At 36.8% G+C, this 23,444-nt stretch overlaps 1 protein-coding gene across 1 annotated transcript in view; it reads left to right on the top strand.

Moving 5' to 3' along the window:
* E(z) (histone-lysine N-methyltransferase E(z)) overlaps nt 1–17,346 on the top strand; it is a 76,298-nt gene extending 58,952 nt beyond the window's left edge. The window contains exons 12-14 of the mRNA XM_019049863.2: nt 1,136–1,318; nt 3,393–3,558; nt 5,806–17,346. Of these exons, the coding sequence (XP_018905408.1) occupies nt 1,136–1,318; nt 3,393–3,558; nt 5,806–5,866 (410 nt within the window). The 3' untranslated portion in view covers nt 5,867–17,346. The remainder of the gene's footprint in view (nt 1–1,135; nt 1,319–3,392; nt 3,559–5,805) is intronic.
* Nucleotides 17,347–23,444: the final 6,098 nt, after the last annotated feature.

Consider the following 23,444-nt stretch of genomic DNA (forward strand, 5'->3'; position numbering starts at 1 on the left):
ATCTTCCACTAGATTTCTGAATACCTTCGAATTGGTGGCGGAAAAATGACATGAATTTGGTATGACGGACGTTTATAGCTTGATTTGTATGAAACTCGGCCGCCATTTTGAAAGTATTTAGTATTTCAATAGTGTAATGCGTCATTTTTTTTTTCAAGCCAGAAACTACCTGGGCATCGAGTTTTATGCAAATCCACCAGTAAACGTCCGTAATACCAAGTTCCCACCCTTTTTCCGCCGACATTTTGAAGTTATTCAGAATTTCAAAAATCTAATAAAAGGTTCGTTTTTCTCCCGCCTAGAAACCTCCTGTTAGCAAGGTTTATGCAAATCCACCGATAAGCACCCTAAATACCCACTTCCCGTTCTAGGTCGTCGTTTTGACCGCCGCCATTTTGAAAAGGACTAAAATTCCCGGAAAACTAATGTCAGAATCGTTTTTCTCGTCCCAGAAAACCGCTCTATGTTGAGTTTCAGCCCAATCTGGCTGTGATAACAGAAATGCCTGGTTTCCGTAATTTTGAACTTTGACCGGTTGCCTTTTTGTGAAAAATCAACATTTTGATCTGCGATTTGCACCCATTTTTTTTTAAATTGTCTTTCGAATAGGTGTCACAAAGGGGGGGGGGGGTAGAATTTGAAAAAAAAAAGTTGGCCCCCTTAGAGTGGGCCACCTGAGTGTTCTCCCTCAAGATTTTGGGGGGACCAAAAAGTTACTACGTCACACTTAGGAACATGCCCAAATTTTCAAATTTCTAGGTCATCAAGGAAAAAAGTGATGGGGGTGGTAACTGGTAAGTGATTTCTGGATAACCATGTAAAGTGCGTGACCAAGAGAACCTTGAGATCCCCATGAAATAAGAAGTTAATACTGTGAGACCGGCGGCAAAGGCAAAGACCAATCGGTTTCTTTTCGGTCTTCTCTTGTCAAAGCATCCAGTAGGTATACTCCATCTAGTGGAACTGAGCAAAATCAAGGCAACCCAAAATCTCTGGTCATGTCAGAGCAAAATTCTAGTACAAAATTATAACAATCAAATTGCCCTGACCAAGGATTACCTATTGTAAAATAATCTTCCAGTTTTATTTAATTCTTTCTTTCAGTGTGTGCCCGATGACTTTTTTTATCTTTCAGACAAACATTTGCTCATGGCTCCATCAGATGTTGCGGGCTGGGGAATCTTTCTCAGAGAGTCTGCGCAAAAGAATGAATTCATCTCTGAGTATTGCGGTGAAATTATTACTCAAGATGAAGCTGACAGAAGAGGGAAAGTTTATGACAAGTACATGTGCAGTTTTCTTTTCAATCTTAATAATGGTTTGTAATAAGTTTAGTTACTCTTTGTACACCTCTAATTTCATATTTTCTCTCATTAGTAAGCTACTAGGGGGCTATGCCCTGTGGTCGCTACGCGGCCCAACCCCCGGAGGGCGCTTCGCCCTCTCTTAGGCCCGCTTTGGCAAAAGAACGACCAAAAAAAATTAAAAGATTTTCATACCCGACTCTTATTTGTCCAATCTCCCTCTGGCCGAGAGCAATTAGACCAATAAGATTCAGATAAGAAAACTGTCATTTATTTTTAACTTCAGGCCTAGACTGACAAGGGGAGGCTACCGATTGTCCCCCTCAGATCGGGTTTAAATTTGGCAGAGAGGTAGAATAGGTTAATATAAGAAACCGTATTTTTTTTTAGGTGCCAATGCCCAGCGTTTTTTGAGTTATGAATTTTTGAAGTTTCCGTTTTTGCGTGTCAGCGACGCGCTCAAGTTGAGCCTACTGTGCGCGCACCTTTTAATGTGATCCGAGATTTGAAAACGTCACATCCGTCCATTGGCCATACGGTAGCGTGCTCACTCACGGCGCCAGGGGTCCGGAGTTCGATTCTTGATCGGAAGATCTGATTTTTACTATTGGTTATGTTGTTTTTTCATCGTTTCAACACATAAAATTATAAATCACCTTGTAAACGTTATGATTCTAATTATTTTTTATGTATTTTTTAAAATTTTTTTTTAATGATTTCTTGAGAAAAAAGGGGGAAAAAATATTATTCACATCCTAGCCTTTACAAAGTGACTTACAATTTGTTGTGATGAAGCAATTAAAAAACAAAATAATCAATTGTAAAAATTAATTTTCGGATCAAGAATCGAACTCCGGACCCCTTGCGCCGTGAGCGAACACGCTACCGCTTGGCCGGTGGACGTGTTTGACGATCGTACATCTCGGATCACATTAAAAGGTGCGCGCACAGTAGGCTCAACTTGAGCGCGTCGCTGACACGCCAAAACGGCAACTTCAAAAATTCATAACTCAAAAACGGCTGGGCATTGGCACCTAAAAAAAAATACGGTTTCTTATATTAACCTATTCTACCTTTCTGCCAAATTTGAACCCGATCTGAGGGGGACAATCGGTAGCCTCCCCTTGTGAAACGAAACAGAACCAACGAAACCAAACGTTTTGTTACTTTTGGATAGTCTGTAGTAAAGGAGCACACCTTCAATTCACTTACCTTACTGTACTGACAGATGAAGACTCACAATTTCCCGCTTAGTTCAATTTTCCGGAAAATTTGAAATTCCCGTCAATGAAAAATTGCGGTAATTTCAAATTTTGCCCCCTTTCTAAGCTGCCAGGTGTACTCTATTATAAAAAAATGTTGGACATATTTCCAAAATCTGATTACAGCAGGCTCATCTAGGGCCTATCACCTGTCGTTAGCCGTAAAAATTATGGAGATTGGCCCTGTAGAAAGCTCAAACGAACTATGACAAAAAATATAAATTTACATTGTTTAAATGGGAAAATTTGCAACTTTATCGCCTAATTCAAAGAAAGCTGGGTCATATTTTCAAAATCTGAATAAAGCGGGCTCATCAAGATACAATTGCCTGTCGATAGCCGCAAAAATCAAGAAAATCGGCCGGGTAGAACGCTGGAACCAAGCGTGACCAGATGTGCAAATTCAGAAGGTCTCGGAGTTTACATATATGATGATGTCTCAGTTAATTTCGGTCGTCAACCACGCGACTGACCTGCCAAAAAAGTCTGCTATTCTGTCTGTTTTTAACTGTGTTACCGAGACTTATAGGAATGAAACTTAAGTATTTAAGAAATGATAAAATTTCAGAAACTTTGTCACTGGAATCATGGAAAGATTGCTAGGCACCTTCATAATTTACTTCAGGTACTGAACGACCAAATGAGACATTTGTGAAAACTGAGTGCTCTACTCTATTACATACCTGCATTGAGTATTAACTATACTCAGCTGAAGGCAAATTCATGCACTGTATATATAATATTGTGGTTATCCAAGCAAGTTTTTCCATATTAGTGCTACTTGCTGCAAAAGTTACGGTACTCTTATTAATCTATTCCCTTGTAGATTTCGTTGTTGATGCCACCCGCAAAGGAAATAAAATTCGATTTGCAAACCACTCTATCAATCCAAACTGTTATGCTAAAGTGATGATGGTGAATGGGGATCATAGAATCGGTATCTTTGCAAAGCGAGCGATTCATTCCGGAGAGGAATTATTCTTTGATTACAGGTCAGTTTTACTTTTCTTTTTTTTGAAAATCTTCATGGTCCAATGAAAAAAATAGGCAGCCTCTTAGATGCTTTCAATTTTTTTTCAATGGGAGTCAAAAGTCTAAACCTCTTCTGCGTAATTTATCCAGTTACCTAATTTAAATATAATTAAATACGTGCTCATATAAACATGATTTCAACTATAAGTAATTTGATATTTTTTTTTTACTTTAAACAATCTATTCCAACAAGTTGTTCACAAAGTGAGGCCACATTCTGTTTCATCCAGATATTGATCGCAGTGTGACCAAACATTTCTTAATACAAAATTATTGGATACTGATTTAAAAAAATTTACGAAGAGAATCCCTTGCTGAAGTGTTCGTGTAATGCTCGGCAATCTGCAGCACTGAGATAATCCAGTGGTTAGGAGTGCTGTCCTGCTACAGAAGTTTTTCAAAAGATGCAAAAACGCGATGATTTGAGAGGAATGTGAATGTTAGGCATGATCTCAACATTGACTCTGTGGAGCACATGTCAAAATTGTGTAACTCCTATGAAATAAGGCCGCATAGTCATTTCTACCCAGAAGCACGTGCTTTTTTGGAAGAAGCCTAATGAGCCTATTGTGGTAGGGCTCCCGAAGATCAAAGGATAAAGGAAGTGTCCTCTTATTTTCCTGCCAGATGCAAGTAAACTTGTTGGAGGATAACATGCGGCTTTCATAGTGCTCCCCCGTGCTCTGTGACATTCAACTGCTACTGGTAGTGATTCTGCCACAGCTCCTCCGACAAACCACATTTCCTTATTTCTTGCCTTATACCATCAATCTACGATTTGGCAGGGCGTCCTCTACGTTTCCTGCTAGAAGGACCCAGTCCAGAACCGTCTAAGGAGACCTTATCATCCGGCATCTTTTGCATATGACCATACCAGACAAGTTTTTTCATGAAAATTTCATGCACTATGTTTTTCACGACGCCCATAATTGTATTGCTTCTTCCCGAATGACATCTTTCCCTGACACTTAAGCTATTTTACGCCAGAAGTCCATCTTGGTTGCATAAAGAATGTCCTGGGACCGCTTTTTAACTGCTGCACCTTGCTTCCATAAACCAATATACTTTTGATGATGGAGCTATATATTCTTTTTTTTGTTAATTGAAGATATAGTCTGGTCCCATTAAAATACTATATATACATCATTCTAATGGCTTTCCTCCCCCTGAAGATTACGGTCTTTGATCACCTAGTTCAATTTGACGTTCGATGTTAAGGTCACACCTATGTGTTCCTAACAAACTTTTTTGCACTCTGAATGGAAAACTTTTCACGAAAACATCGAAAAAACTGAAAAGTCTATTTTCTGATGGACATTGGCTTACCTGGAAAGCTGGAAGGCCACCATGAAAACAGAGGTCTTTTACGAACTCAACTCGTCATAATACACATCAACCTTTTTCTTTCGACTCAGAGACTTTTTTACCCTCGTTTTGATTGCACAGTGTTATCTTACTGAGAAGAAAGTTGGAAGAAATGAAAATAACTTTTTGTGGGGGTGGGAGAGGATACCTCAAAAGGTTTTTCAAGTGAAGGACTGCGAACACATGCTAACTAATTAGGAGACAAAAAAATAAAAATGGTGAAAGAAAGTTAGCTTTTGAATGTAGGAAGAATAAAAACATTGTCTTCGTCACACTCTAAAGAGCAAAGAAGATGTTCTCCTCTGGAAGCACTGCTAAGGAGAGCAGGGTGGCCTAGACTGACTTGGAACGTATCCGTGTTCCTGGCAAATGTTCAAACCGCGAACATTTTGGCACCTACCCGAACAAATTGTTTAATTTTCCAGCTTTGTGCTAATGCTGATCTTCATACTAACCTGTTAACCTACTTCATCACAATGCATGGAAAACGACTAATCTCCCCCTAGTGTTGCAGGGTTCTTAGGCAGTTATTTACTTTAGGTCCCCACCATCCTCCTGAGAACATCAGACTCTCATGATAACACTGTTTATTGAAATACCTTATAAATTCTTGTGTAACGTATGAACTTAACTCTTAGTTCTGTTGTCTTTGTCAGGAGACAATGCATATCAAAATTCAATTCTTCAATGTATTTTTTGCGTTGACTCTTAAAACATCCATTCACTCTTGCGAACGTGGTGTTCATAGTTTGAGATGACTTCGTTTCTTAAAGTTGAAATTCACCCTAATCCTTTCATGTAATTGTTTCATTTATTTGTTTTTGTTTTTCCTCTTTTTTCAGATATGGTCCAACTGAGCAACTAAAGTTTGTAGGAATAGAGCGAGAAATGGAATTTCTTTGATCTCTTTGCAACCTTGAATTCCTTCTTTTTTATCACTGCCGATCTCTGACACATGCAAGAACTCCATTGAGATACTACTCACATGGTCTTCTAATGAGTCCTAGTCCGTTGACTACGCCAAAAAACCCTGCGCTGTCCGATTGGAATATGCCGCTTTCAGGGCTCATTGGTGGTACCCTCAGGAGTAATTCTAGAAAGGGCAACACTCTGAGACCCGCGACTGGAGCAAGATGGCGTCTGTTAAAGTCCGCCATTTTGGTTTTTTTCAAAGCGCTGTCCCTCGGTTGCTGTTGATCCGATTTTAATCAAATTTTTTTCAATAGGAAGGTAATTTCTAGGAGAAAAATTTTATTCCTCATCACTTTTCCTGTCAGACTTATATCTTTTATTCAAATTAGGCGGAACTGAAAATGTTCCAATTTTCGGAAACTTTGAGGTCAAATAACTTTCAAACAGGCGAGGAAATGAATATTTGGTCTTCTCTGAAGGAGCTGTAGAATTGTCTGGCGTTTAATTTGATACCAATACCATTTCTGTGAGATAATAAATAAACTCGTGAGACCAATTTAAGTGATGCGCGCGGGTGCGCGGCGCGGGACCCGTTTCAGCGCCCTGGACGGCCGACTCAACCCTTCAATGGGCTGTATTTCGGTTGCTGTGCTGTCGATTTTGATCAAATTTTTTTTTTGTAAGTAGATGTACTCGAGAAGAATCAGCTCATTAATTATTATTGGCGCTAACTTGATAATTTTTCAAAATTTTCAAATTTAAAAAAAATTTGTTGGTTGAATATGTGATGCGGGCGATTTAAAATGGGTCTTTGTCATCTAATGTAAACGTAGAATTATTTGAGGTTTAATTTGATACCATAACCAATTTTGTGCGATGAAAAATAAACCTGCCTGAGTGATTTAAGTGGAACGCAGGGTTGCGCGTCTTACGGCGCGTGACCCGTGTGGGGTTGTTGAAGCCCTTCACAGTTTTTGTATGCACTGTACTTCGGTTGCCACATATTCCGTTTAAATAACTACTTTTTACGAAGCTTTAAAAAATTTCTGTGGAATCATAGCGTTGTAGAGTTGAATAGGAAAACATATTTTTTATTATAATAAGATGTATTTTATACCACCGTCATTCCAGTGTGAAGAAAAGAACATTAAATTGCGATAGGAATTTTACTTCAAACACAGAGTTCATAGCAATACTCTAGAATAATTTGCAGCCTAAACTATTTTCTTGATCGATCTTTGGAAAACTTGGAAGAAATCAACATTAAAAGACATATAATTTAATTCTATAGTTTTGGACAGAAAAACTCCTTTTTAGGAATGTATAATACTAAATAAAAACAAAACACGATAATTCATAATAGATCATAAAGAAATGATCACATGCATATAGACTGGACGTTTTTTCTAAAAAAATAAAAGCGGAAGAAAATACATGAAGGGTCTTGCGTTCCATGCGTTGATAAGCCTACTATCTAAAAAAGTAGAGCATGGAATATCACATTAAGATGTGAATTAAAAGGCAAATTCAAAGGGAGATCCAAGTTTTAATTGCACGTTATTCTTCACTTTCTGGGACTACCGGAAGATATGGAGCCTCTTCATCAACATTCTCACTATCCATTCTGTGAACAAGGAAAAAAGAAAAAAAAATACTCATTAAATTGAGGGAGTTCATGCTTAATCTTTCGAATCCTATTCAATGTAACCCCCCCCCCCCCCCCCTAAAGTAAACGAATACCTAAATCGAAAGAAATAAGAATAGTGCTATGTCCATCAACATTACACTGGAATATATGCAAAGAAGTGAATAAATAAAATTTTGCATTTCTTTCTTCGCTAAGTAAAGGAAGCTTGTAACTGGTATCTGTTCGTTTCATTCTTTCCATTAAAGTAGAATTAGAAAAAGAAAGGAAGACACCTGAAAGCAAAATTATTGTATTTTTGGCTAAAGGAAGAATATTTTTGCAATTTTCTCTCCACTTCTGTTCTTCTCTCCCCCTCTCCCCCATCCCTTTCTGTCTCTGTTATGATACTTTGTAATCACCTGGCATGGTCCGGGGGGGGGGGGGGGGGTGTTGGATTGCATCAACTAAATTTTAAGTATTCTAAATCAATGGAGTTTCCTATTAATGCAAGAAAGTCCAACTTTGGATTTTACGTTTGAAAAATATATTAAACTTAATCACCTTTTGTTGAATTCATTCAAACATTTAACTCCTTCCCCATGTGCACACTTTGCACAGAGAAGCGTGCAAGGAACACGAGATTTCCGACAGGAGCATCTATTTTTGCAGCCAGCTGTACAGGAGCACTTCACCAGCTCTCGACATGCATCCCAGATTGAAGGTAAAGTTGACCATTTTGGTTTCCACATTCCTTTTACTCTTCTCCATCCCCAGCAGGAATGATATCATCTGGAGCAAAAGCACGCCCCCAAATTTGTCCTGCTTGATAAGATGCGCGGAGGCAATGCTGATGAAGTGCCTCCTTTGTTGGAGGCAAATTTTGGAGGGCTCGCATTTTACTTACAAAAAGATGCTTCTGCACATGGTTTATCGGCATATCGTTGGCTTCACTACAATATAGTAGGCTTGTAAAGTTGCTTTGCTCACACTTACATGCGGAGGAAGGAAGTCGATAATGCCAAAAAAGTGAGTAATGGAATTTATGAACGCTCCCAAAGGTAACAGAATGTAAGAACTTTAAAACAATTCTGAAATACGTATTGTTAAAACAACTTTGTAAAGCAGTGTTATCAACATTAAGCGTTTGACCAAATTGATGAGAGCACATCACAAAATAGGAAATAAATTTAAACTCACATTCATTAAGAATCCTCTGTTCCAAAACGGCCGCTCGTTCGCATTTATTGCGGTGGGATGATTTCGAATTATGGAAGGGACACTGTGGTTATAAAAACAGCAAAAGTACGTACGCGAAACTAAAAAATATTGAATATTAAACAGTTTACTTTATTTAAGACTGTTTAGTCACACCTAAAGAATCCATTCGTCTACGAAGCTTTCTTTACCGCGAGGAGATCTGTGAATTATTCCGCCTGATATGACCTTACTTTTTCCGACGCAAATGAACAGCATCGATCACTAGATCATGCAGGAATTTGTAAACAAAACTTTTCTAATCTTGAAAAAGAGCGTGTCGCTGTTATCAACATTGCATACATACCATACATACCTTCCATATTTGATTCGCGAAGAGAGGCATTGCGGCGCCGCGCCGCGCCGGCCGCAGTAAGTTATCAGCGGAGGAGCGGAGGGGTTCCTTGCGCTCCAGTAGGTAGTGTACTGAAATTACACTCGTGGGTTTATTTTTCATCGCTGTAAATTGGTTTTGGTATCAAATTAAACCTCAAATAATTCTTCGTTTACATTTGATGACAAAACACCCATTTTAAATCGCCCGCATCACATATTCAACCGACAAATTTTTTTTAAATTTGAAAATTTTTGATTTTCTTGAAAATTTTGAAAAATTATCAAGTTAGCGCCAATAATAATTAATGAGCTGATTCTTCTCGAGTACATCTACTTACAAAAAAAAATTTGATCAAAATCGACAGCACAGCAACCGAAATACAGCCCATTGAAGGGTTGAGTCGGCCGTCCAGGGCGCTGAAACGGGTCCCGCGCCGCGCACCCGCGCGCATCACTTAAATTGGTCTCACGAGTTTATTTATTATCGCACAGAAATGGTATTGGTATCAAATTAAACGCCAGACAATTCTACAGCTCCTTCAGAGAAGACCAAATATTCATTTTCTCGCCTGTTTGAAAGTTATTTGACCTCAAAGTTTCCGAAAATTGGAACATTTTCAGTTCCGCCTAATTTGAATACAAGATATAAGTCTGACAGGAAAAGTGATGAGGAATAAAATTTTTCTCCTAGAAATTGCCTTTCTTTTAAAAAAAAGTTGATTAAAATCGGATCAACAGCAACCGAGGGACAGCGCTTTGAAAAAAACCAAAATGGTGGACTTTAACGGACGCCATCTTGCTCCAGTCGCGGGTCTCAGAGTGTTGCCCTTTCCAGAATTACTCCTGAGGGTACCACCAATGAGCCCTGAAAGCGGTATATTCCAATCAAAAAGTGCAGGGTTTTTGCCATTTTTGGGTCGTAGTCAATGGACTATCCATCTAATTTCTTAGTTCACCAGAACTTAAATCATAGGATACAATTCAAGCACAGCAGAAGTGAATTGTGCTGTGCGGAAACTGCTAATTTCCATAATTCTTTAAAACTCTTTTTTTTTCATTTTGAGAAAACCTTAAAAAAAACTGTAGAAGTAAGCCCTCTATTGTGGGACTCAAAAATGTTCAGAAGTTACTTATTTCAGGAGTTAATGGTGAAACAGGATTCTGAAATGTCTCTAGTTCCTCTTCTGCCCAGAAGGGACTAGTTAAATGCAAAGGATGCTGAACATAAGTGGTTTTCTTATGACTCTCGGAAATCTTTGAGTTATTTAGCTGCTCAATATCTTCAAAAGTACCCTGAAGAAATTAAAACTGTAGAATATTACTCAAATAAAGTTCTATAAAAAAAGTTCTTGACAACTGTGGCATTTGTAACAAGTTACATGATGCAGCTACCAGCAGTAAACTGGACATGACTGGACTTCCACATGATTTGTGTAAGGTCGATTCTTAAGATCAAAAACTTTGATTTTTAAGAGCCAAATTTTCCAGCGAATTATTAAAAGAGTATCTTTTAAAGGAAAAACGGTCAAAGAGAACATGAATGATAAAAAAACATCAATTTCTGTTAAAAAAAATCAAATAGAGATCAGATGTAGCTTGCATTACACATTTTCTGACTCACTGTTTCCATTATCCTCGAAAACTTGAGCTTTTTCTGAGTTGAAAGTATGCCTGACTCGTGTCTTATGACGTATATAATTCATAGGTTGTTTTCAGCTATTGGGCCAAAAGTTTTGTCGCCACTTTTTATTTTTTATCATAGGTATTTATTTATTTTCTTCTTCAGAAGGTCTTTTAACAAGCTTGTCCCTAATATTCTCTGAACGGAGTTACCTGGCAGCGTTCAATGCTAATATTTGCAGCAAACTATTTTCTCAATTAACATTGGTTTTAGAAGGATTTTAGTCCAAAAATGTGGGCTTTTCGTCATTTTGACGACGAACTTTACTCTTTACTTCACCACTTTCTTTCTGATTTCATGCATTAAAATTAATTTTTACTGGAAAGCACTGCTCAGTCATGAATTATGATAATTTTAGAACCATCATATATTTCAAATTGGAAGTTGGACAGAAGGGTGCGTCGCCACATTTTTGGGGTTAACACATGTTTGGCTGTTCCTCTGAGAACCTATTGCTTTGCTACCAATAGTATGGAGCCACCTGGATCGTAATGTCTCAAAAGTTCAGCTTTAATTTATTGTTCTACTAAATGAAACAAATCAGTTTCTCTGCTAAAAATTTTCACAAAATATTCTTTTAGCAAAATAAAAAAATAAGAAAAAACAACTTTCTATAATTTGCATCAATTAGTTCATCCATTGAAACCTGAAGGATGGCAGGAAATCTGCAACTTTTCATAGGGCATTATGATTTTCAGAATTTAGCCATCAAAGGGCCTCCGGCGATCTAGAATATCCGGGAAGAAATTTCGCAAGTAGCATGTCGGCTTAACAACTTTAGCCAGTGCCTTCAACCTCCGAGTACAGGGTGTCTACTAGTCCAGAAATAGGACTGCTTTTATAAAAGTGGTCCGGAAGGACTGGAAAAGTGCAGAAATTTTTCAAGAATGTCTGGGATTTTCTCCTTCATACCACGCATGTTTCATACTTAAATCTGGAAGGAATGCAATCCCCTGTGCATTGATTCTTTGAGTAGCATTTGCCCGCAAGATAGCAATTGTGCAGTCAGCTAACAATAATAATAAGAATAATCTCTTTATTTATAATTTCAACATGAATTGAAACGTGAAATAGTGTCAAATATTTAGTTATATAGTAATCAGAATCAGCCAAATTCATTACGATCGCACTATAATAGAATATAATTAAAACATTAGAAATCATCTGTAGAGTACATGCACTTTTCGATCAAAAGGGTCTTACAACTCCTTTTGAAAATTTGCAAATTTTCCTCCTTTTGCATAGTTTTTGGTAGCTTCGAAAAAATTGATTTCCGAAGCTTAGGAGTCTATGCTTATCCTACTTAAAGTTAGATGTCTCACTCCTTAATGCATCTTTGTTCCTGGTATTATGCTGATGTACGTCTCTGTTGTTCTGCAATAGATGTTTACTCTGAAAGAATGCAATTAAAGAGGAGTACACAAACAGGGATGGCTATGTTAAAAATTTTTGTTGTTAAAATTTCTTTGCTGCTCTTCCTTCTTTTAATTTTGAAGATCGTCCTTGAGGCTTCTTTTTGTTATTTGAAAATCTGTTCAAAAAGACTTTTATTTTATGTACCCCATATGATGATACAATAATTCAAATGACAAGAAAAAAGAGAATAATAGATAGTCTGTAACATATCAATATCACAAAACTTGGAGAAATATGTAGCTTAAAATATTAATACTTCTGGAAAGTTTGGCTTTTAATTTGGGTACCTACATGATCAGTCATGGTAAGATCTGTGTCCAGTACAAATGCTAGATGCTTAAATTGTGTTATTTCATGGGGAACAATATCATGTAGTATCACTGTTGGGTTGATTTGTGGGCTGTTGTTTACTATAGTCAAGTTTGTTTTTTGAATGTTTACAATATCGCCATTAAAATCACACCATTGTAAAAAGTAGCCAACTAAAATGTATGCATCGATTTCTATCTGAGACAACAGTATATTACTAATAATGAAAAGAATGTCATCCACAAAGATTACTATGTATAATAGAGAGCGAATGTCTTCCAACTCTATTTTAATATTTAAATATTTAACTACACCATTTGTGAAGATGAAAAAAAGATGGGGCCAAGGATGGAGCCTTGTGGAACTCCACAGATGATCTTCATTAGATTAGATAGAAATGAACTGCCTTTTCGTTTTAAAGTCACACACTGTAATTTGTTTCTTAGGTAACTGTTTAATCATTTAATGAAGTACTTGTCTATTTCTATTTGATGCAGTTTTAGAGAAAGAACATCAAAGATTACTGAATTTACTTACTAGCTTTACTTACTAGCTTTGGAGAGGTCAAACGCTATGAATACAGAACTCATATTATTTTTATTATTTCATGCAATTCTCTCTACCACTGATCTTACCGCAGACTCAGTTGATTGATTTCGTCTGAAACCCAATTGCATATCACGTAATGAATTGTTTTTAGTAAATATTTATCTAGAATTTCAAATATAACAAGTTTAAAAACTTCAGATGTTGAGGAGACTAGAGATAGTGGTCTATAAAGAGCGACGCCAAAAACGACCGTTTTTTGGCACAATTTGGGCCAGAAGGGATTTTTCTGAAACCGGGCCCAAACGATACCTTATGATACCCTAAAACTCTGGTAAAAATTTTAGCTTGAGTATACGCACCGTTTTTGAGAAATGGGGGGGCAAAGTTGCGAAATCGCCATCATTCTGGACAGCATTTTTACAGCAAAAAGACGGGAAAAATGGACGAAAAAGTTACACTATTGATGGGTTTGGGCTGTAAATGTTCTTATTGAGCCCCCGTGCATGTAACTGTGTTCAGTTTCAAAAATTTTGAACGTACAGTGGTCCAAAATGGGGAGAAATCGTGGACAGATAAGGATTCTTTGTCAAACTTTTTAAAAATGGAAGTAAAATTGTTGGTCTCCTGCAGAGATCATGTGAAACAATGTTCTTATCGGTCTTCAATGCATTCAATTGTGTTCAGTTTATCAAATTTTCATCGCACAATGGTCCAAAATGGGAAATCAGTGGACAAATTAAGATCTTCTGCCTAACTTTTTAAAAATGATGTACGACTATTGGTCCCCTGCAGAGATCATGGCGAACAATGTTCTTATCAATGCATTCAATTGGGTTCAGTTTATCAAATTTTCATCGCACAATGGTCCAAAATGGAAAATCAGTGGACAAATTAAGATCTTCTGTTGAAATCTAACCTAACCTAACCTTTCCTAAATCCTTGGAAAGGATTTATTGTAAAGTATTATTCTAACTACAATTATTCTCTGACAACTAACTAGGACAAAAACCACCCAGTTAGCCGGATTTTAAGGCTCCAAAAGCTAAGTTTCTCCTGAATTACCGTTTCCAGACCTCATTTGTTCAGTTCAAAACAGTGAACATGGATAGCTTTTATTGGCTACTAACTTATTTTGAATTTACACCTTTCGAATCTAGTGAAAAACCTCATAGTTTCATGTTATTTTTCAAAAATTTCAACAGAAGATCTTAATTTGTCCACTGATTTTCCATTTTGGACCATTGTGCGATGAAAATTTGATAAACTGAACCCAATTGAATGCATTGATAAGAACATTGTTCGCCATGATCTCTGCAGGGGACCAATAGTCGTACATCATTTTTAAAAAGTTAGGCAGAAGATCTTAATTTGTCCACTGATTTCCCATTTTGGACCATTGTGCGATGAAAATTTGATAAACTGAACACAATTGAATGCATTGAAGACCGATAAGAACATTGTTTCACATGATCTCTGCAGGAGACCAACAATTTTACTTCCATTTTTAAAAAGTTTGACAAAGAATCCTTATCTGTCCACGATTTCTCCCCATTTTGGACCACTGTACGTTCAAAATTTTTGAAACTGAACACAGTTACATGCACGGGGGCTCAATAAGAACATTTACAGCCCAAACCCATCAATAGTGTAACTTTTTCGTCCATTTTTCCCGTCTTTTTGCTGTAAAAATGCTGTCCAGAATGATGGCGATTTCGCAACTTTGCCCCCCCATTTCTCAAAAACGGTGCGTATACTCAAGGTAAAATTTTTACCAGAGTTTTAGGGTATCATAAGGTATCGTTTGGGCCCGGTTTCAGAAAAATCCCTTCTGGCCCAAATTGTGCCATTCTTGGCGTCGCTCTTTTCATTTCTGATGTGTCATTTTCTTTATGGAAAGGATAGACCTAACAGTTTTCAATTCTGGGGGGAAAATACAAGTGATGAAGGAGTGATTAATACGTCGCGTGAGGCTTGATGAGAATTCTTCCTTAATAATAAAATACCTAATGAACCAGTTACTGATACCATCATGATGAGAGGATTTTCTTTTTTTTAGTTGACTAATAGTATTACTCACATTGGATGTATTAATACCAGCCAGTTTAAGTTTATCTGGTAGCTTTATTCAGGAATTGAATTTCTTAGGATCAAAGCTGAAATTCTGATTGACTGCGGATGTTACCAAGAAATAGTTAAAATCTTCAGCTATCTGTTTAGGGTCTCTAATTTTTTCCTTCTGTTTCTTAATTTCAGATATTTCCTGTTCCTCTTTACTTTTTTCTCTGCTCACATTGTCATTTATGATAGACCAAGTTGTTTTGGTTTTATTTTTGGATGTTATAATTTTATTTCTGACAAAATCGATTTTTCCCGAAATTACCAGGTCCTTATACTTTTTCTTACAGATTTTGACCCTCTCCTTAAATTTGTTAGAATTTCTCAAGCTAGTCTGCTTTCTCTTAGGAGTCTTTGGGCTTCCCTAAGATCTACCTAGGCTTCCCCACTTTTCTTGCTTTTTGTATTTTTCATCAGTTTCCATTTCTCCCTCATACTGGGAAATTGAATGTTGTAAGCAGCACACAAGCAACTAATCTTCGAGCCGCCAATGAAATTTTACGTCATTTTTGTCGCAATTCGAACAAGAATTTCTATTTTCCAATGTCGTCAAGGAATTCTGAGGTATGTACTGAAAAAGTACTGAATTTTTCTGTTGAGGGGGTACTGAATGTGTAGGGAATGTACTGTAAAAGTACTAATTTTTAGCCAGTCTGTTTTAGTAGATACCCTGGAGTGGTTTCTCTCAAAATTAAAACCCGAGAAGAAAAATTGAGGACGCTGCACAGAGAACAGCCTATAACTGGAAACCGCGTTTTGAGAAAAACGCACTTAAAGTTTTGTTTTGGATGTACTGCGCAGACATTTCTATGCAGGTACCCTGTTTTGGTGTTTTTGGGTGACCTAACCCTTCTATTGAAGGATGCCAGGTAGATTTTGCGATACATTTTGGGTTTACACTCTAATATATTTAATTTTAAAAAAGCGGTTTATAGGCCATTATTACGCCCAACAGTCAGTTTGGTGGCAATATGAAGTATAAATCATTTCAATCACGCACGACTAACGCAAAATGAAAGAATATTGATAGTGAGTAAAGAAAAAGGTAACTAGCACCTTATAGGCCCGTTTATAGGTCGTTCTTGCACCCATCAATCCAGAGGCCTGACTTAACTCGGAGAAAAAAGGTTTTTCGACCTCGAGCCGTTACCTATCTATATTCTATCGCTACCACAGCATAGTCCAGGGTATGTAGAATCTGAAAAGTAGATGGGCGTAATAACGACCTATACGCCTATAGGCTGTTCTTGGTGCGGTGTCCTCAATTTTTGTCTGACGTTTTGCAAAAGAAAGTTTAGTCAACAGAGAAAAATCTGAGAAGAATCTCGTTCAAACGTCTGGAAAGGACATGGACATGTGAACTTGCATGTCTACAATGACTTCTAACCACCATTTGAGATTCTAAGGCCCTGCTCCACCACCATTTGACGATGCAAGCCTTAAAACGCTGCATTCAGGAATTTTAAAGAAATTTTGATGGTCTGATTGGCATTTTCAACTGCGGTGGGATATTTTAGAACTAAAAATCTTTAACTTTCCTTAACCTTAAACAAGTGCCCCAAATGTCTGTCAAACTTTAACCAAACGTTACCTCATAATTGCCAGTGATATAAGTAGGCCACTATGTACTCAACCTTGGGACATCCCCCAACATTGTTCATAAAAGTAGTTTCGTACCAACTGTTTTTTCTTTTTGTTAAATGATTTACTATGAATTTTGATAAATCTTGAGTGTCGTCTGAAATCGGATCCCTGCTGACATAACTTCAATTTAAGTTATTGTACCTAGGAATGTATGGTACAATCTTGAAACATTGCACATAAAGATAGTTCCATAATGACCGTAGCTTTTTTTTAGTCAACAGATACGGTGAATTTTGAGTTTTAACTGAAACTGAACCCCTGCCATCATAACCTCATTATAGGTGTACCTACGGTTGTGTGTTACATATCTAGCTGTAAAAATTTTGTGTCTCAAAGGATAAAGTTAGTTTAATTCTAAAATGTCCCATTAATTCATCACTATATGTACATAAAAACCTGATCAGCCTAACTGCATTTAACGTTGCCTCATTCGCTCTCATGTGTTACTTTTTAGGAGTGAACTGAATACTGAACGTCATTGAAATTATTGTTTAATTACCCTAAATTATGTAAAATATATCACCAAATTATAAGTCTTAATGTTGCTTTAGTTTTCTGTTTAACAACTACCTAAAACATCAGAGAAAAATAGGCATCGCTCAAAGCCGTCCATTGAACCGCCTTGAATCATTCTGAACAATGTGGAGCTTACATTTGGACCAAGTTCAACAGAAAGTAACCAACCCACATAAAGTTGAAACTACGAAAATGAGGTTTGAAGTCTTGTTTCTCCATAAGGCTCAAATTAGAAAATGAACTTGAACGCCTCTTCACAGACGAATTTTTTTTTCTCGACTTAGAATTTTTGGCAGGGGAATGTGTACAACTAGTGGATCTCAAAAACGTTCTAAACTCAATTTTAATCGAAAATGTGGGTTGGTTCCGTTCTAATGAACTCTGTCCATTTCTGAATCCTCGCCCAAAGTTAGGTGAAAATATAAATTGAAGTGCAGCTGTTGCCAGGTGGCACAAAAAATAAGTAATTTGATTATTCGTGCGAATTGGCAACACCGCAGAAGAGCTGTAGTCTGATGGTGCAAAAATTGGTGCGTCTTGGCAATAGCGTAGTGAGACTTCGTATAGTCCAGTCAATCTAGCTTCCTACCTTGGACAAATTAGCACAAACTTTTCCTTTGGTATGTAGAGTCTCTAGGTACCCAGTAAGATCCAAAAAAATTTTATCGAAAAATTCCATCTGGAAAGTGGTCAAATCGCAGTTTTTCAAAAAGGACCTACGCCCAGTTTTTCCTTTATAACTCCAAAAGTATGCAGCCAAGAAAAAAATTACTAGAGATCAATTTTAGAGATCATTAAAGTTAAGTTAAGAATCATATTCAAACTTTAGACTTTTGTTATTTTTTTCCTTCCGAATTTTAGTAAGTATTTGAAAACAACAACTGGCAAAATCGCCTGAAAATCAGCGATTTGACCAATTTTAGGTTAAATTAATTAATCTTATGTTGAAAAAAACGTCATCACTGAAAAGTATGCAAAAATTTTACACAAGAATATCCATCCATTTCACCTTTTTATCTTTTATGACCTCCTTGTATTGTGAGACGAATCATTCAAAAGCATGAAGTCAATATTTAACAACAAAAGTTGTTTTTTTTTTTTATTTCCAGCACTTTCGAACAACTAGTTTCCGACAAGAGGACAACTTATATATACTTTTAAGAAAAGTGATGAAATTTTGAAGACGAGTACAACACTTGTTTTCCATTAAAGAACCCTGCACAGAACATGGGGCCAGCGGCTCTCGATGAAAGTCGATGAAACTTTAATAGATTGATATAAAGTTCATAATTATGAGAAAGTAAAAAAATTAGCTCACTTTTGCGAGTAGAAGCCGAGATATTCGCGATTTAACCTGGACTATTTAGTGTGCGGCGGAGGTAAATTCTCCGTGTCGCCTTACCTTGCTAGAGCACTACGGCCAGGAACCCCCCTCTCCCCACCAGGTATCTATGATGTCGCATTGTTTACACTCACTCCTATCATTAGGACGCTCCGTTCGGACTGCTGTGCGATATGGAGTTCCCTGCGCTTCTCGCACCTCTCCCGTGCCGCCGGCCGGTTTAATCCGAAATGTAGTTGCTTAAGTTGCTTAGTTGATTCAATGATGGTGATAAACGTTTAGAGCATAAAATTTCAAAAAACTTCACACCTGAAATTAATGTTTGGAACTCTTTAAAGCGGGTTAAGTACAACGTTAAAGTTGTCTATCGGAAAACCCGGCTGATATCAGTTCAGAACCACTTTCTAAACATATACCCAAAATTTTCAAGTCTCGTAATTTTTGATTGCAGTAAATTTTTTGGTACCAGTGAAAAAGCATATTGAAAGGAAAAAAATCTCAATGAATAAATTTGTGATAATATTTAAGTGCACTTACACACCAATTTTTCAGACGTCACAAATTTACAAATATTTCAATGACAAGGCTTAATCTCAGGTTTTTGTGGTTTTTCGTGGCTGCAAACAATTTTTTTCATCAAACCCGGGTAAGCATCCAAAAGCTGGTAGAATTTTAAGCAAGAAATATACCTTTATTTTTTGTCTTTTTGTCGTCTCTCGAGAAAGTGCGGAGGCAATGTTGAAAAATATTGCAATTTGCCTGGAAAAAAATTTCCCGCGTTTTTTCTTATTTTTCACGTATAGAAAAGCGTTTAGTAAAAAAAAAAGGTGCGCAATGAAAAGTTTATGAGACTTGCTAAAACATAGGGTTATTCAAGATTGCTGTGAGTAAAGTTTCCCTTAGACTTTTTTTTACTTATTTTACTTTCGAAACACATTTGTGCATTGAATAAAATTTCATTTATATCTGCGGCTTAAAGTCAAAAGAATGTTGCTCAATTAAGATGGGACAAGGAAGTAATTATAAAAATTATCAAATAATATTACGAATTTATATCATTAATAGGACAAATCATGATATAATAAATATAATATAATTTATTATAATATATTATAATAAATTACTAATAATATTATTCATTTTACATTAATTTATATCATTTATTCATCTTATTTCGTTTTTAATATTTTCTTTCTTAATAACTAGGTATTCATCCGTCCATATTTTATTTTATTTTTTTCATGTGTTGTTCGTACTCCTCTCTTTCGAAAACTTGATCTACTTTATATTATTTTCGTATCCTTCATTGTGAAACTGAATGATGTACAGAATTGCAAGAATAGGTATCATTCAATTTTTCCAACCTAATACCATCTTTCTAGACACTCCTCCAAAAAAACTATCTGACCACATTTCAATCCAAATGAACTTTGATGAATTAATGAGATTAAAATTTAGGAACTTTACCCAGTATTATACTGACAGTGCCTAGACGGCTGAATACACCTCTTCAGCCTTTCTCTCTAATGAATCCTATAAAGTCTATTCTCTATCGGAATATAATTCTATATTTGAAGCCGAAACGTGGGCTATCCTCCAAGCTGTCGAACATAGTATTAGTCTTAATCTATCCAATGTTGTTACCTATCTGTGCGGACTCTCATAGTGTCTTAGTTAACCTTATTAATCAAAAACCGGACCTTCACCCCCTCATTGAAGAAACCAAAGAAATCCTGTTTAGACACCGTGAAAAAAATATTTGGTTGGTCTGGATCCCTAGTCACTCAGGGATATTAGGTAACGAGAGAGTCGACCAATTGACTAAATCGATTCATCCAGCTCAGTTAGTTGATAATAACATCTATTTTAAACAATTGTTCCCCCTTATCTCCCAACAAAACTTTAATGATTGGAATTCTGGCTGGTTAACATGTACTTGGAAAGAACAAAGACTAAAATCACTTCTCCCTACACTCTCTCGCAAACCATGGTTTTACAGACTTGACTGGAAACGTTCCCTTATTACGAATTCAATTAGACTTAGAATTGGTCATGGCTTTTACCCCACTCACTTGTTTAGAATCAACTTAGCAACCTCTAATTTGTGTGAATGTGGTTCCATAGGAAACTTAGAGCATATCCTTTTCCAATGTGAAAAGCTGAAAAATAGCAACATCCTTATTTCTGAACTTATAAATAAATTTGAAATCTTCCCACCCTATTCAACTCTATATCTTCTTTCGGTCGGTGACCTCAATACCCTTAAATCCATAGCCCTCTTTCTAGACAAAAATGATATCCATCTCTAATCTACCAAATCTTTACTCTTACACTAATAATTTTCTTAAACTTATTCCACACCCACCAACCGTTTTACCCTCTAAATTTTTCCATCTACCTTTTTCCAAACAAATCATTTTCTCTTCCACACTCAATTCCTAACATATGTTCACTTTGTATGTTTTCCATTACCCAGTCTCTGGGCGTAGGAAGTCGCTCTGCCGGGTGTCAGAGCGTGAAAATGGTGAAGGGTTCTCACCCTCTCCCTCTTCAACCCTACTTTTTTTTATCAACCCCTCCCTTTTTTTCCATGTTTCTATATTTTTTTTTTTTTTTTTGTTTGCTTCTCACACCTTTAAAGTCGGTTCCTAATCACATATAACCTCCATTCGATAGATACACACTAGTCTAAAGTTGGCTACAGGTGCTTAGACACAAAGCCATTAAATAGCAGAAAAAAAAAAGAAAAAAAAGAATATCATTGCTTCTAATCATTGAACCAGATCTGGGGACGTTTATTACTGCTAAATTAGCCTCCTCCCCCACGCGAGCGTCCGTGGCGGAGTGGCAGCGACACTCGGGCGATTACCGAAGTTCAGCAACATCGGTCGTAGTCAGTACTTCGAAGGGGGGACCGTTTGGGAACTCGGGCGCAGCGCGGCTTAATTCTGGCGAACCTTGACTGTCGGGTTCTCTCAGCATCACCTCTCTGGTGACCACGATGAAAATTAAGCCTTAGACGTGCAGCGCGCCTAAAAAGCATTTTGGTATTTTGGAACTTTTTTTTCAGTGTGTGATATCATATTGGTAATATGTTGATATCATGGTGATATCATAGTGATAACATGTTGATATTATGGTGATAACATGTTGATATCATACAGGGTGATCCAAAAGTCCCTTCCACCCCCTCTAACTTTTTACCTAATTGAGATAAAGATTTGAAACTTGGGGGATATTTCTAGGTCAAAGGGAGCTACTTTTTGGCTCCCCTAAAATTTTCAGGGGGGCCCTTGGGGGGGGGGGGGGCAACGGACCCCAACTTTTGGTTGTCAGCTCACAATTTGACACAGCTAAAGCTTTTGATTTGGTAGATCATGAAATATTATTACAGAATTGATTAAAAATAGTTTTTCCAATTAACGCCTGTAACCTTGTCAAAAGCTTTCTCGCAAATCGAAAACAACAAACAGAAGTTTAAAAAAATGGGCTTAGGTATCTTTCTACCATGAAAAATTGTTCGTATGGAGTACCTCAAGACTCGCTTTTAGGTGTACTCCTTTTTCTTAATCTATATTAACGATTTGCTTGATTTTTCGTCTGACATTAAGGACAGTTAAACAGTAATTTATGCTGACGATATTAACGTTGTAGTCCAGGGCAATAATATACTGGAGAGAATAGAACAGGTAATTGCCTTAGTTAATAATTGGGTAGAGGCAAACAATCGTAAGTTAAATTTTGAGAAAACCTACATACTAAATCTAACCAGAAATGCACACCTTTGAAAAAGTTGTTTTCCAAGGCCATGAAATTCTAGTGAGCCAATCAGTCAAATAATTGGGTTTCCAAATTGACCAAAATCTAAGTTGGAACACCCATGTCAGTTATGTACAGCGTAAAGTTGCCTCCAAAATATTTGCCATTAGGAAACTAGCTAGTGGAGTTGACAAAGACTCTGTAATGAATTAATTATTACTAAGCCTGCATTGACTCCATTATTAAGTAACTGTAGCGTTCACCTGTGGGGACATGCTTCTGATGTAAGTGATATCCTATTAGCCCAAAAGAAAGTCTTGCAAAAAATTGCAAAAAGGTAGACTTGAGTCTTGTAGAAGGTTGTTCCCTAAACTCCGAGATGAAATATCCGTGAAACAGGGACATCCACTTTAACCTTAAGGTATATATTTTCGAGTACTTAACACTTACTGGCATGCATCAATGGATTGATACATTGTCGAGGACTAAATGGTTACTAACGTTCATCAATGGGTTACAGATCTAAAAGAAAAAGGAATTCGGCCGGAAATTATTAAATATCACGGGAAAAGGTGGTTTTCTACACGGTAATCCAAGTGTTTCGAAATTAGTCGCTGTGATTTTCGTCATTTTCGAGCATTTCCGGCCGATTTACATTTCCTTTTAGATCCGTAATGCATCGATGCATGTTAGCAAATGTTATGTACTCGGAAGTATACACCTTAAAGAGGGTTAAAGGAGGTAAGTAGGTAAAAAGGTTAAACTAGAGGAACAGAATCGAAAATGGCAGCGATTTTTCGTAAGATGCATCAGTTACCGTACGAAAAATCGCCTTTCCGTCATTTTTGAGCAATTCCGGCCGATTTTTATTTTTCAATGTCCTTAAACCGATTGACGAGTATCTTTAAATGTTAATTAATTGTTTTTATACATTTTGAGGTTGAATTTGGGAGAAAAATAACAATAATTGAAGTCTTTGCTCTGAAGATACTTGCATTAATATGTAAAAAATCGTCTTTTT

This window comes from Bemisia tabaci, chromosome 2 (assembly GCF_918797505.1).
Source record: "Bemisia tabaci chromosome 2, PGI_BMITA_v3".
NCBI lineage: Eukaryota > Metazoa > Arthropoda > Insecta > Hemiptera > Aleyrodidae > Bemisia > Bemisia tabaci.